The sequence below is a fragment of the Piliocolobus tephrosceles genome, chromosome 11 (genome assembly GCF_002776525.5).
Source record: "Piliocolobus tephrosceles isolate RC106 chromosome 11, ASM277652v3, whole genome shotgun sequence".
NCBI classification, from domain to species: Eukaryota; Metazoa; Chordata; class Mammalia; order Primates; family Cercopithecidae; genus Piliocolobus; species Piliocolobus tephrosceles.
Window position 1 is genome coordinate 119,802,763 of NC_045444.1, and position 14,963 is coordinate 119,817,725.

A 14,963-nucleotide genomic window follows, 5' to 3' on the forward strand; every position below is an offset into this window, starting at 1 on the left:
GTGCACGCCTGTAGTTCCAGCTACTTTGTAGGCTGATGCAGGAGAATCACTTGAACCTGGGAGGCGGAGGTTGCAGTGAGCCGAGACTGTGCTACTGCACTCCAGACTGGGCAACAAAAGCAAGACTCTGTCTCAGAAAACAAACAAACAAAGTGATATGCAAATTGATAGAAGTAAGTTTTACCAGCTTCTTTCCACTGAAACATTTGTGTGTTAATGTTTTATGCTAGTATTTCCACTTTTGGGGACTTTGTGAGTTTGGGTGATGTTGCTTAATTAACCATAGTCAGGTTTCTGTTTTACCTGCTTTTTTGTTGTTGTTGAAGGACTGGGAAGGTCTAAAGGACAGATAGATGGCTGAAGTGGATATTCCGCTAATTTTCATTCCTTTCTCCTATTGTTTTTTTTTGTTCCCCTCCCCAGTTTCCCAGCTGTCTGCCTGCAGCCCCTCTGTCCAGGTCACCTTGGGCAGGCTGTGGCTTGCTGCCCTCAGCCTCTGGACACGTGTCTCTTGGTTGGCCCCCTCCATTTTCTTCACCCCTATGTCGCAGCTGTTTTTCATTTGTTTGTCTTTTACTGTGTAAATGTGGAAATCCTCACTCCTTACATGCTCCAGACATTAACGCTAATAGTCTAAGATTTTACTTCTGTCCTCATATTGATTAACTGTATTTTTCCCTTTACCGTTTTACATGTAGAATGATACATAGAGTGTACATGTAAGTTGAGAAGCACAGTCATGGACTGTGCACACGTGGACCCACCTGCACGGCTGATTGCCAAGGTGCTCTTCTGTGGCATCCCCCAGGGTTAAGCATCCTTTGGGGTTTAGTCTCCATTTGACTTACTCTTCTGGTAAATGCCAGTTCACACTTTCTACCGGTTTTCTTTTTGGTGGTTTTTCTTTTTCCGTGGGAGTTTCTTTTTTCTTTTTTTATTGAGAGGGAATTTCACTCTTGTCACCCAGGCGAGAGTACAATGGCATGATCTTGGCCCACTGCAACCTCTGTCTGCTGGGTTCAAGTGATTCTCCTGTCTCAGCCTCCCAAGTAGCTGGGATTACAGGTATCCGCCTCCATGCCCAGCTAAGTTTTGTATTTTTAGTAGAGACGGGGTTTCACTATGTTGGCCAGGCTGATCTCGAACTCCTGACCTCAGGTGATCCACCTGCTTTGGCCTCCCAAAGTGCTGGAATTACAGGCATGAGCCACTGCGCCCAGCCTGTTCTGTGGGAGTTTCTACTACATTCTGGTTACTGACTGGCTGTCAGCAGTAGTGTACATATTTTTCCCACCTTGGCTTTTCTTTTATCTCTTTTTGAGGTGCCTTTGATGAGCAGAAATTCTCAATTGTAATATAGTTGAGTTTAGCAGTCATAGCTTATATCTAATATTTTTTTCTATTATATTTAAGAAACTCTTCCCAATTCCAAAGTCCCTGGATATTCTCTCTCGTCTGCTGGAAGTTTTGAGGTTCTTCTGCCCCTTGCTCTAGCACACCCAGAGTCTGCCAGGAGCTCACGCATGTGGTGTCCTTGGGTAACCTGACATCTCAGCCCCTTTGCTGAAATCCCTCTCCCTCCAAACCCCGGTGTGCAGTGCCGCCTGTTTTATACATCAAGCTTCCAAATCTGCAAGGGTCTGTTTCTGGGCTATCTTTGGTCCCCAAATTCCACTTCTCTTAATTTGCTTTAAGGATAGTTGAGGACATAAGCAGATATTTACTTACGGGAATGTCCGCTGAAATTCTGATGATAGCATTGAGGGAACAGGAAGCATTCTAAATCTTCTGGCAGTGGGAAGCAGGTGAATGATGGAGGGGAGGGTGTGTAGGTGCAGTGAGATACTCTGTAGCCAACAAAAATGCATTTGCTGATGCGGCTATATGGTGATAATATACATGACAGAAAAAGTAGCAAGGTCAAATAACAGTATGTACAGTATGGATTCCATGTTCATAAAAAGAAAGTTGTAAGTTGAAAAAAACCTGTCATCTTTGCTTTCTCCTGTCCCGGTCACACTCAGGTTGATTTGATCTGGCTTCGACCCCATCAAGCCACCATGTCTGCTCTGGCATGTCCTCGGTGACCCCCTGGTGGCTGCTTCCTTTATCCTAGCCTCAGTTCTCATTTATGACCTCGCTGCTGCGTTGGACATCACTGATGTGATCTTCTCGACGTGCTCTCTCCTCTCCTGCACTTCTGCCCACTTTCTTCTTGTTCTCCTTTCTGGCTTTCCTTCCTCGATGTTGGTGTCCCTGGGTTCCCATTTCCCTGGGCCTCCATGCACTCCATGCTTTCTCCTTTGGGGCCCTTGGCAAGGCATCTCCTGCGTTAAACCTTCTCCTACATCACAGACCTGCAGTGCTGGCTGTCACCTCACACTGAACTCCCCTCATGTCCTCGAGGCCCACAGACTCAGCACGTCCAGGATGAAACCGACATCCCCCCACTGAGACACACTCTTCAGAGGTGTCCAGGATTTCTGTCCTGTCTCCTCCCCTTCACCTCGGTCAATTGTCACATCTTTCTGAACATTCCCGTGCCTGTGTCCATCTCTCCCCTGCCACCCCAGACTCTTGTCACCAACTCCCCCCTTATGCGAGTTTCTGAAGTGTTCTGCCAGCCTCCACGTTTCACCCCCTCTTCTTTCCCACACTGTGGCCACAGTCAGCTTTCCAGAGTGTATTTCTGAGCCACCACCGGGCTCTGTCTCTAGCCCCAAGGAGCAGCTGTGGGCCTCTGCTTGCCCAGCCCCTCCTCCCTGACCTGCTCAGGTACCTGTTGTTCAGGCAGCCTCTCTTATGGGACATTGCTCACTGCCCTGTGCCCCGCATCCCAGAGCACTCTGGTGTGTATACGTCTGCCCTCCTCTGGTCTGAGCTCCTGCCCATGCAGCCCTCAGAGCCCAGTGCAGTGACCAGCATCTGGTGACGTGGCCATGTGTCGGAGAGGGGTCAGCCTCACCCTGTGACTGAGCCTGCTGATCCCTTTCAGGCAGAGTCTGTTCTGGACTTTCTCTGTCCCTTGGTTTGAAGCCCTTTTCAAGGGCATTCTCAGAGCTGTCTTACTCTTCAGCAAGGACCACTGGAGACTTACACTTCCCCGCAAACAGCTGCACATGGTAACCTTGGACCTGTGGGCTGGGCATATGTCTGTCGGGTCAGTGGGTGGCCATGGACCACGCTGCAGCTCAGGCCCAGTGCTCTCGCCAGCTTCCTCTGGGGAGCCCAGCACTGGAATTAGTGTCTCACCTCTGTTTGCTGGTGGGCGCGTGTTCACTTTCTACCTGCTGCTCTCTCTCTGACTGGAGCTTGAGAGTTTTCTCGGTGCAGTGTGTGTTGCAAATTTGTCTCTGATTGGAATAAGGGTATCCTAGATGGCTCAAACGACAGTTGGCCCTTTTGTTTGTGCATAGAACCCAACAAAGTGACTGTAAGAGCCCGGTGGCCCGGCATGGCCTGAGCGAACTGTGCAAGGGCCTGGCCCTTTCACTCCTGACTCTGCTCTAGGGGGCAAGGAGAGGCCTTGTCAGCCGAGCAGCATTTCCTGTGGGTGCCTTTCACAGCTGCCACGTGCAAAATACAGCACATTATTTTGGGGTGTTGTTTTCTTGACCACTTTTGGTTCATTGCTTTTGACTAAATGTTTAAAAATATTCTGCAGCATATCTATAGTACTCACAAGCAGCAAATCAGGAGAAGAAATGCAGTTTCTGAGAAGGCTTCAAAGAAATCATGGTCTTTATCTCTTCCCCAGCCCTTTCCGCTGAAACCCACCAGTCTTTTTCTGAGCACTCTTGTTCTATAAATAAAGCAGCAGCTCTCCTTGGGCAGCCCAAGATCGCAGACTCTCATCCGCCCTCAGAAAGACTGTGTGTGTGCGTGTACGTGTATGTGTGTAAGAGTGTGTGGTGCAGTGAGTTGTGTTTTAATTTTGCTTTTCTTTTATGTATGAGATGTGTAGCAGGAGATGCGAGAAAAAATACTCTAGCATCTGTCCTTTAAAGATAACTTATTCTAACTTTTCTGGGTTTTGGCTTGTTGGTTTTGTTGTCTTTTTTTTTTTTTTTGCCCATTTAGGGAAGAGATGGAAGTGATTGCTTTCCGCACAGAGGTAAGGAAGAGGAATGGGGGCCAGGAGAGATGTCTTCACAGTGAGGGCTTTGAGGTCAACAGAGAAAGGGTCTCGTGATGTATGTTTTAGGCTTCTGTGGATGGCATTGCTCTGTGCAGATGTATTTGAAATGAGTGTCATCCATGTGTACTTGGATCTGAAAAGGATGTTTGGAAACAAATACCATTTCCCAGTCCTTCACAGTGAAGACTGGTTTGTATCCTCGCTCCCAGAATCAGGGGGTGGGACTTTCTGTCTGCCTTGGATCCCTTGTTCTGTTTTGGACGGGACCTCAGATGCTAGCTGTTTGCTGGGGATCCCTGCTGTCTCTGGGGGAGCGGGTGGGGATGGGAAGGTCACTTCTGGCAAACAAGCCTCATCAGGATGCTTGATTGTTGGATAATGTTGGGCTCCTCTCTTTTTCCTTCCTGGCACTCTTTAATTACTGGGGAAAGGGTGGGTGCCTTTTTCAGAAGTGTGAGGTGAATGTATAAGCCAAGAATGAGTCAGTAGATTCTTCAGCAGCTCTCCCCTGCGCCGATCCTCTAGAGTTGGAAAGGGCTGCTGTCGTGCCACCGGGCCAGTGCCGAAAGCAGAGTTCGCCACAATTGGCATGTGCTGTTGAGCAAGAAGCTCTTGGAAGTGGTCGTGAGTGCAGCCAGTTTCCCCCAACCCAGGAAGGGCACAGTGAGGATGGCTTGTTGCAGGATAAGGAGGAGACCCCTAGGCACTGTGCATTGGCCTGTGCTATGCTGTCCGGGAGTGGTCCTGGTGTCCGTCCACATGTTGTTGGGGTGTCTGGGTGGGGGCTTTCTGCAGCCTTCCCTGTTCCGCTCCGTCTCCTGTTGTGAACGGCCGGTAGACGGATCGGGCAGTGCAGTGTTCTGCGCTTGCATTCTGGCACAAGTGGGGGACAGGAGCCTCCTGTGTCTTGCTCTTGCTGGTTTTATGTTAGGGAGTTTTCAGCATTTGTGGTTACTTAAGAACTTTGTGCACACACTGTTTAAAACATTTATGTAAAGTGCAGAACTATATGGGATTAGGTAATTAAGCAAAAGCTTCTCTGAACCAACGTGCTTGTCTTTGAACAGAATTTTTAGGAAGCCTCCCTCCGTTTCCATGCTGAGGCCCTTGTGGACTGGGCGTTTCTGTGAGGTGGGATGTAACATAGTGTGCAAACGCTGAGAGCCAGGTTCTTCATGCATGTCGTTTATTCTTTCTGACTGTGTTAATGGCTCTGAGTACGTCAGAAAGTCTCATGACCAAGTAGTTCCTTACGCATTTGATGTTTTGGTGGCATGGGCTGTGTAAGGCGGGGGAGCAGCTCCGGGAGAAGTAGTGCCCCCTTCATTCTTGGCTTTAATTGAGCCAAGGTGAGTGGACCGTAGAGTCCATTTCTGGATTCTTATAAGAGAACGTCTTGTGTTATGGGGTGAACTCATCAGATTTTCGGGTTGAGAGGAGTTTTAGTGTCTGTGGCCGAGGCACTTCTGTCTCATGGTATGTGCAGATGCACACACCCAGCCTGTGAGTGGTGGGTTGGGCTGAGGGTGCAGGCCTGGAGCTTCTGAGCCCCAGAGCCACTGACGTAGACAGCTTTGGCAGCAGCATCCTGAGAAATGGCAGGAGGCCAGAGAACACAGAGACAGGGCCAAGAATAGCTGAAAAATACCAAATGCTGAAGTTGGAGAATGCACTGGCCCCATGTCCCAGTGTCTTCCCAGCTGCTGCGTACTGTGGCCCTGTGAGCCTCAGTGCCCTTTCTTCATGTTGCCAGGCACACCCTGGGCCTCTGATACCCCACCCACACAGGCACACATTGCCCCATAGAGGAAAGGATTGGTGCAACCCCCCATCCCCCTGGCAGCGTGCTGGGCCTGTGCATAGGTCAAGGTCTGTTGAGAGTGTGAGAAATATTTTCTGTTGGAGACATGAATATGTTTCAGCCACAACAGGGTGCGTTTCAGCCGGAAGAGTGAAAGGGCACCTTGAAAACTCAAGTTTATGAATATGTTTCTGTATTTTCAGACCATCATCAAAGAGGGGATGCTGACCAAACAGAACAATTCATTCCAGCGATCAAAAAGGAGATACTTTAAGCTTCGAGGGCGAACGCTTTACTATGCCAAAACGGCGAAGGTGAGGCCCCATGCAGGAAAGCACGCGTGAGGACATCACAGGAGCTGTCCCGGGGGAGGAATTGGGGGTGCTGAGTCCTTGTGTGGGAAAAGCTTCAATTTTCAGATCTGTTATTGCCAGTGAGTTTTGTAACACTCCACACTGTCAGGTTTTACTTGTCTTAAGGCATGTTTTATTTCTTATCAAAATTAATTTGTATTCATTTTCCTTTTCTTTAATGTCATCAGTAATGGGGAAAAGGAAAAAAAGGGTCACAGAAACAGCCACGTTAAAATTGGATATCTTTCTTTCAGAAAGGTTGGGGGGAATCACAGGGTTATGAATTTTATCTTATTATTATTATATAATTCTTTATTCTTTAAGTATATTGAGCTTTTTTAAATTTTTTGTTTTTTTTGAGAGGGAGTCTTGCTCTGTTATCCAGGCGGGAGTGCAGTGGCGAGATCTCGGCTCGCTGCACCCTCTGCCTCCTGGGTTCAAGCAATTCTCCTGACTCAGCCTCCCAAGTAGCTGGGATTACAGGCACCTGCAACCACGCCTAGCTTATATTTTGTATTTTAATAGAGATAGGATTTCACTATGTAGGTCAAGCTGGTCTCAAACTCCTGACCTCAAATGATCTGCCTGCCTTGGCCTCCCAAAGTGCTGGGATTACAGGCATGCACCACCCATGCCCGGCCTAGAGACGGGCTTTCACCACATTGCCCAGGCTGGTCTTTAACTCCTGACCTCAAGTGATCCTCCCGCCTCGGCCTCCCAAGGTGCTGGGATTATAGGCATGATGAGCCACTGTGCCCAGCGAAAGTAGAAGGAGCTGAGCTTTTTGATGTGTGAACAGAAATGGGAAATTCTTTATTTTTAGGCTTTCTAGCAATTAACCTTCTTTCTGTTGCCCTATTGTAGGTAGATTTAAAACTAGAAGCACCAGGTGGGTGCTGCTGGAGGAGGAGCAGCCAGTGAAAGTCACAGATTACTGCCATGTTTATGCGGATGTGGTGTTAGACATTCAGACACCAGTGTGTTGGCTGGGATTCAGAATACCTATATTTTTGGATCAGTATTGGTGTCAGTACTAATATTTTGGTATTTAAGAAATCTGGGATCTGAATCATTTACATTTTGAGACATATCCCTAGAAAGTTACTGCATTAAAATTTGAAATGGAACAAAGCAGCTTTTTTAGAAAGGGTTCTGACCACTTCCCTCACTTAAAAAAAAAAAAAAACATGAGAAAATACCTTTTACAGTTAGTTCTGGGGGCGAGGGGAGGGGGAAGTTTACTTAAAAGATTGAGTCTCTTTTCTGAGTAATTAGTTTGATTTTCTCCAGGGTTCCTCACAGAGCCATCGTAGAATAGAGGGGATGGTATATGGGAAACAGCAGGCAGGGGCTGTGCTGGGGGACCGTGACCGTGTAGGGAATGGAAAGGGAGATGGTAGAGGTCCCCAGGCCTGATTCCCAGCCTGCCCTGGAGCATCTCTCTCTCTCCAGGACCAGTCTCCTTCTGATCTGCTCCCTTGTTTCCTTTCATGGCCAGACCCCTTCCATTTGGACTTGTCTCTCTTCCCCAGAAGAATTTATTTTAGCCAGGACTTTTCCCTTCCATGTGATCGCTGGAGGAACAAGCTGGGAAGACACAGAATCCTCAGTCCGGACCCTGGGGCCTTCCCCTAGCTAAAACACTGTGTGAGAACATACTTCACATGTAAAAGTGAACACTGGTGTTGACAGTAGTAGTAAATACAGAAATACCAGCATTGAGTTGTTTGCTTTGGTTCTCTCTCTTTTTTCCTTCACTAATGCAATGGCAAAGTTCGTAGATTCTTTTTTTTTTTTTTTTTAAATCATGGCACTATACCTGTGAGCTCGAACTTTTGGTTAGAAGCAGGTGGGTGGGTTAATTTGGATTGGCTTATTGATTGGATCCTACAGTTTCAAGGTACTTGAGCTTCTGTGGGTGCTTGGTAGGGATTGGGGGGTGCGGTGGGCAGTGCTGGCTAGTGCTTAAGGATGTCCTTGTCTTTGTGTGCCTTAGTCCCTGTGTTTCTCTCTTTCCAGTCAATCATATTTGATGAGGTGGATCTGTCAGATGCCAGCGTGGCTGAATCCAGTACCAAAAACGTCAACAACAGTTTTACGGTAAGATTCCTGAGTCACGCCTTTCTTGATTCTTTACTGAAGTTGGCTTTCCTTTTTGATCTGAACATGTGTCCAAGCAGTTCAAACACTTTTATTCTTTTCTTTCTGATTGGAATGATTGCTGGTAAAATTTGAATTTAATGCTGAAAGTAATACCGTGGTTGGACAATAACCAAGAATTTGGCATGCATAAGCACAAAAGGACAATAGGGACGAAATGAAAATTTTTAAAATATGTTTTGGTTCACGTCTTTTTTTTTTTTTTTTTTGAGACAGGGTTTCACTCTTGTTGCCTGGGCTGGAGTGCAGTGGTGCTATCTCCAGCTCCCAGCAACCTCTGCCTCCCGGGTTCAAGTGATCCTCCTGCCTTAGCCTCCCTAGTAGCTGGGATTACAGGCATGTGCTACCACACCTGGCTAATTTTGTGTTTTTAGTAGAGACGGGGTTTCTCCATGTTGGTCAGGGTGATCTGGAACTCCCAACCTCAGGTGATCTGCCCGCCTCGGCCTCCCAAAATGTTGGGATTACAGGTGTGAGCCACCACGCTCGGCTGGTTCATGTCTTACCAGCTCTGTACAGAGTTTTGTTTTTTGTGATTAATGTAGAAAATTTGGAAAATACAGACAAGTATGTTAAAGCAATTAAAAAGCAGCCATAATTCAGCCACCTCAAAAAACATTAAGTGTTAATGTTTTGGTGTATTTCTTTTTTTTTTCCTTTTTTACGTTTAAACTTTCTTCCTTCCAAATTTATGAAAGTTATATTGGACTTTCTGCAAAAGTTCTAAATGCACAAAATCGTATGATCGCACCGCTTGGAAGTGGCCAGCTGCTTACTCTCTAGAGTGTTTATCTTTATTTCTGTATGTTTGTGTCTTTACCTGCGTGTACCCGTGAGATCATGCTGAACCTTTTGGTTTACACCTGTGTGTTTTTTTTCCCCGAGGACAATTTATAGTAGACATTTGCTCATGTCAGCTGATCTAAATGTTCATTATATTTTTTAATGGCTATAGTAGCATTTTCTTGTATGATTTTATAAGTTAGGCTTTATGGGCTGACTTTAGTGCCTACCTGTATAAGGTTTGACTCTTAATAACAGCACTAGAACTTTTAAAGCTATTTTTCTTTATGTTATTAGGCCATCCCATCTAGACATAAAGTATGCCCCCTAATTTTAAAAATTATTCTTTTATAATTCAGTCAAGGTGAGTAATTTTCCTCAAGTTTAGGATCGACATTTTGGGTTAGTGTTAGTTTCACGTGCTTTCAAGTTCTATTTTATTTATGGATGGATTCATTGTTGATGTTGCTGATACAAATGGGATTTTCCTTCCTCTGTCTAAACCTCTGCTTATTTTGTGTTGATGTAACTGCTCTTATTTTACTTGGAGTATTTGTAGTTTTCTCTATTAATTTATTTTTACCAGCTGGGAAGAGACATTTTTAACCACACAAATAGATTTTTCTTTGATTCGTGCTTTTTAGAGTCTTTAATAGGAGTAGGTGTTGAATTTCGTTGGAGTGTTCTGAGCATCACTTAATTAATTAATTAATTTTTTAGAGATGTAGTCTCCCTTTATCATCCAGGCTGAAGTGTGGTGATGTGATCTCAGCTCACTGTAACCTCTGTCTCCCAGGTTCAAGGGATCCTCATGCCTCGGCCCCCCTAGTAGCTGGGATTATAGGCGTGCACCATTACGCCCAGCTAATTTTTGTAATTTTAGTAGAGATGGGGTTTCACCGTATTGGCCAGGCTGATCTCGAACTCCTGGCCTGGAGTGATCTGCCTGCCTGAGCCTTCCGGATTACAGGCGTGAGCCACCGCACCTGGCCTTGAGCATTAATTTAGATGTTCATTTTGGTTTCAGTTATTTGCATATTTCCTATTAAAAAAATTATTCTTAGTAATGTTGAATTTTACTCCTTAATCTTGCAATTTAGATTTTTCCCATTGGTGTATATGCATTTGTTTTGGGTGAGAAAGTAGCCTTGTTGCAGTTTTAAACAATTGTTTTTTCTATTTTTAATTTTAATGGTTATATAATAGTTGGACGTATTGCTTTGTTGTGTTTTGATTTCAGAGTTAAACTAACCCCATAAAATTCATTTAGTAACTTTCTATGAGTTTATGTTTTCTGCAACATTTTATGTAGCTTTGGGATTGGTTGTTTCTTAAGTTTGATAAAATTTATTTTAAATTATTTGTCAAGAAGACTTTTTAGGGAGATAAGGCTATAATTGAAATAAATCCTAAAATATTTGTTTCTTGCTTTTGATCAGTTGAGCCTTTTTCACTTTTTGAGTCCATATCTGTAAGTTACTTTCTCACTAATTTCACACCTTCAAATTTAGTAGCATGTACTGTTGTGTAGTTTAAATACCTATGTCTCTGATTGGATCTCCTTTGCATTTCTAATTTTGTTAGTTTAGTTTGTTTTTCTTGTCAGATTTCTTAAACTCTAGCCTTTTTGTTTTCTTTGTTTTTAAAGAGAACTAGTTCTTAGATTATTGAACAATTCTCCTTTTCTGTTTCCTTGTTTTTTTTTTTTTTTTTTTGAGACGGAGTCTCGCTCTGTTGCCCAGGCTGTAAGGCTGGAGTGCAATGGCGTGATCTTGGCTCACTGCAACCTCCACCTCCTGTGTTTAAGCGATTCTTCTGCCTCAGCCTCCGGTAGCCGGGATTACAGGCACCTGCCACCACGCCCGGCTAATTTTTTTGTATTTTTAGTAGAGACAGGGCTTCACCGTGTTGGCCAGTGGCCAGGCTGTTCTCAAACTCCTGACCTCTAGTGATCTGCCTGCCTCAGCCTCCCAAAGTGCTAGGATTACAGGTGTGAGCCACTGAGCCTGACCTGTTTCCTTTTTTTTTTTTGGGCGGGGTTTAACTCTGTTGCCCAGGCTGGAGTGTAGTGCTGTGATCTCGGCTCACTGCAACCTCTTCTTCCTAGGTTAAAGCTATTCTCCTGCTTCAGCCTCCTGAGTAGCTGGGATTACAAGCGTGTTCTACCACGCCTGGCTGATTTTTGTATTTTTAGTTAGAGATAGGTTTTCACCATGTTCTCCAGGCTGGTCCTGACCTCAAGTGATCCTCCTGCCTCAGCTTCCCAAAGTGCTGGGATTACAGGTGTAAGGTACCATGCTGGGCCCTATTTTTCTGTTTTCTAAATCAATGTCTGCAGTTATATGTATTGGTTTTTTTGTTTTTTTTAGATGGAGTCTTGCTCTGTTGCCCAGGCTGGAGTGTAGTGGTGCGGTTTCGGCTCACTGCAGCCTCCACCTCCTGGGTTCCAGTGATTCTCCTGCCTCAACCTTGGGTAGCTGGGATTATAGGCGCACGCCACCATGCCCAGCTAATTGTTGTATTTTTAGTAGAGACGGGGTTTCACCATGTTGGCTAGGCTGGTCTCGAACTCCTGACCTCAGGTGATCTGCCTACCTCGGCCTCCCAAAGTGCTGGGATTACAGGTGTGAGCCACTATGCCCGGCTGTGTATTGGTTTTTATCTGTTGTAACTTATGAAATATGTTGTTCAAGTCCTCTTGTGATCTTGCTTTTTTTTTTTTTTTAATCCCTTGAGCTTCCATAGGCTGTTAATGAGGAGTTAATCTATTTCAGGCCAATTACATGTAACACTTTGTTCATGTATTTCTAACAGTTTTCACCTTCTCCATTTTGAAGCTTTGTTAAGCATATACATGTTTAAAAAGATAATACCCTCAATACTGAGTAATCATTTATTAATAAAGATTAATAAAGTAGTAGTTTTTTTTTCCCCCTAGACAAGGTCTTGCTCTATCAACTGGGTTGGAGTGAACTGGCACAATCATGACTCACTGCAGCCTTAAACTCCTGGGCTCAAGTGGTCCTCCTGCCTCAGCCTCCCAGTTAGCTGGGACTACAGGTGCTTGACACCATGCCTGGCTAATTTTAACATTTTTTTGTAGAAGCAAGGTCTCGCTATGTTGCTCAGACTGGTCTTGAACTCCTGGCCTCAAGTGATCCTCCTGCCTTGACCTCCCAGAGTGCTGGGATTAAAGAAGATCTTTTTCACAATGAGTAGTTTGTGTCGTTAACCGTTCTCTGATATTAGTATTTCTATATATACGTGCTGCCGAAGTGAGCACGATATTAGTATTTCTAAGTCTTCTTTTCTTTGTTCAGAATTTACTTAATATACATAACCACCCCCCCACCCTTTTCCATCCTAACTTTTATCTTTAGTTTTCCTTATTATTTTAAATTTAATTCTCTCTCTCTCTCTCTCTTTTTTTTAAGAGATAGGCTCTTGCTCTGTTGCTCAGGCTGGAGTGCAGTGGTACAGTGTTAGCTCACTGCAGCCTCAAACTCCTGGTCTCAAGAGATCTTCCTCCTCATACTCCCCAGTAGCTGGGACCACAGGCATTGTCACCACACCCAGCTACTTTTTTATTTTTTGTAGAGATGGGGTCTAGCTATGTTGACTTGGCTGGTCTCTAACTCCTGGCCCCAAGTGATCTGTCTTGGTATCCTAAAGTGTTAGTATTACAGGCATGAGCTGATGTGCCTGGCCTAGATTTAATTCTTGTAAACAGTATGTTGTTAGAATCTGTTTTATTTTAGTCAGAAACCCTTTGCCTTGTAAATATTGTGCTTCAGCCATTTTCTGTTGTCAGGATTCTTGCATATCTGATGCCTGCGCTTTGTGGCCGAATGTATTGTACTTTCTTGTTTGTTTGTTTGTTTGTTTATTTATTTATTTATTTTTGAGACAGAGTCTTGTTCTGTCACCCAGGCTGGAGTGCAGTGGTGCAGTCATGGCTTACTGTAGCCTCGACCTCCTAGGTTCAAGTAATCTTCCCACTTCAGCCTTCTGGATAGCTGGGACTCCAGGCACATGTGACCATGCCCAGATAATTTTTGTGTTTTTTGTAGAGAATGAGTTTCACCATGTCACCTAGGCTATTCTTGAACTTCAGGGCGCAAGTAATCTGCCCACCTTGGCCTCCTGAAGTGCTGGAGTTACAGGCATGAGCCACTGCACCCACTCATGCTTTCTTATTTTAATGGTCTCTTGGTACCTCCCTTCTACTTCTCTTCTGTGTTGTCTCTTAAACATTTACAGTTCACAGATTCTTTTTCTTTTCTTTTTTCTCCTCTTCTCCTCTCCTCTCCTCTCCCCTCCCCTCCCCTCCCCTCTCCTTTTTTCTTTTTCTCTATCTTCCTTTCTTTTCCTTTTCCTTTTTTTTTTTTTTTTTAAATTTAAATTTAAGAGCCAGGTCTTACTCTGTTGCCCAGGCTGGAGTACAGTGGCCTGATCACCATTTACTGCAGCCTTGAAATCTCAGGCTCAAGTGATCCGTCGGCCTCGGCCTCCCAAAGTGTTGAGATTACAGGCATGAGCCACCGTGCCTGGCCAAGTTCACAAATTTTATTATGCTAGACCTGTTTGTAGCCAGCACATATGGTGACATCCTTTTTTTGGTCAAGCTTTGTGTATTACTGAGTGTTTAGTCACAGAGAACATGCTACTCAGTGCTTTTTTTCACTAGCTTTTATTTGGTTCATATCAAACTATAAAAATGAAAAAGGACTGAGGAACATGGAAGAAAAAGAATGCAAAATGGTCTGTTTTCCAGAAAGGAATCAAATACGGTATTTTATTAGCGAGCTCTGAGGACATGGTATCTCCCAGTGTTGGTGTTGCACGGGGTCGTCAGGAGCAGGCTCGATGGTCTTGCTGTCTTTGAAGGCGTTTCTGCTCGAAGTCTCAGAGTTGCCTTCTCTCTTGTGCAGTGCGGGTTTTGCTACCTGGTTGGTCTGGGATAGAGCAAGCCTGATTTCTCCCTGACTCCAGTTTGGGTTTTCCAGCTTTGGAAAACTATTTTTTCCTTCTTTTCTCTTACACTTAAAAAGAAAAAAAGAATTCTGGTTCATGTGCTTTGTCTTGTTCTTTGGGAACTTGGCTTGTTTATTTACTCATTGTTTTGGCAAGCATTTTTTTGGGGGTCTACCCTGGCCACACATCATGCTGAGTGCTCAAGTTTCAATGCTGGGTAGAAACGGAGTGGAGCCACTCTGCATCAAGCTTATATTCTCGTGGAAGATCAGATAAGCACACACATAGAGCCTTAGTTACAGGCTGAGACAAGCTCCGATGGAAGGGCACTGCATGATGCCTGATATGTGGAAGACCCCACCTGGCCTTGGGGAGGGGCTGGGTAGTCTTCTCAGAGGAAGTGAGGTCTCACAGCTGAGACGTGAAGAATGACAGTGGTAAATCCACTGAGGGAAGCGTGAGCCTGAGAGCGTGCGTATGTCTGTTTCTGTGTGTGTGTCTGTGTGTTTCTGTGTGTATCTGTTTCTTGTGCAAATAGACATGGGGCAGGACCAGCAGTGGGACTGGGCAGGACCAGCAGTGCGAAGACCTTGGGATGGGGACACCGTGTGGAGTGTGCACAGTGGTGGAAGGGCCAGGGTGGCTGGCGGAGGCCAGAGCGAGAGGACATCAGAGGGGACCAGGGCAGGGCTTGGGACTTACTCCTCAGGACTTGGGCTGCTGTTGAAGTTTTATTTGGTGAAATTCTCAGATT

The 14,963-nt window shown here is 45.1% G+C and overlaps 1 protein-coding gene across 5 annotated transcripts in view; it reads left to right on the forward strand.

The window, feature by feature from the left end:
• DGKD (diacylglycerol kinase delta) overlaps positions 1–14,963 on the forward strand; it is a 107,319-nt gene that overhangs the window by 27,888 nt on the left and 64,468 nt on the right. For 3 of the 5 annotated variants that reach the window (XM_026447351.1, XM_023188583.2, XM_023188586.2), the window contains exons 2-3: positions 6,143–6,253; positions 8,312–8,392. In XM_026447351.1, the coding sequence (XP_026303136.1) occupies positions 6,161–6,253; positions 8,312–8,392 (174 nt within the window). In that variant the 5' untranslated portion in view covers positions 6,143–6,160. Of the gene's footprint in view, positions 1–4,065; positions 4,115–6,118; positions 6,254–8,311; positions 8,393–14,963 lie in introns of those variants that run through there. The other 2 variants (XM_023188585.2, XM_026447350.1) reach the window with 2 other exon arrangements.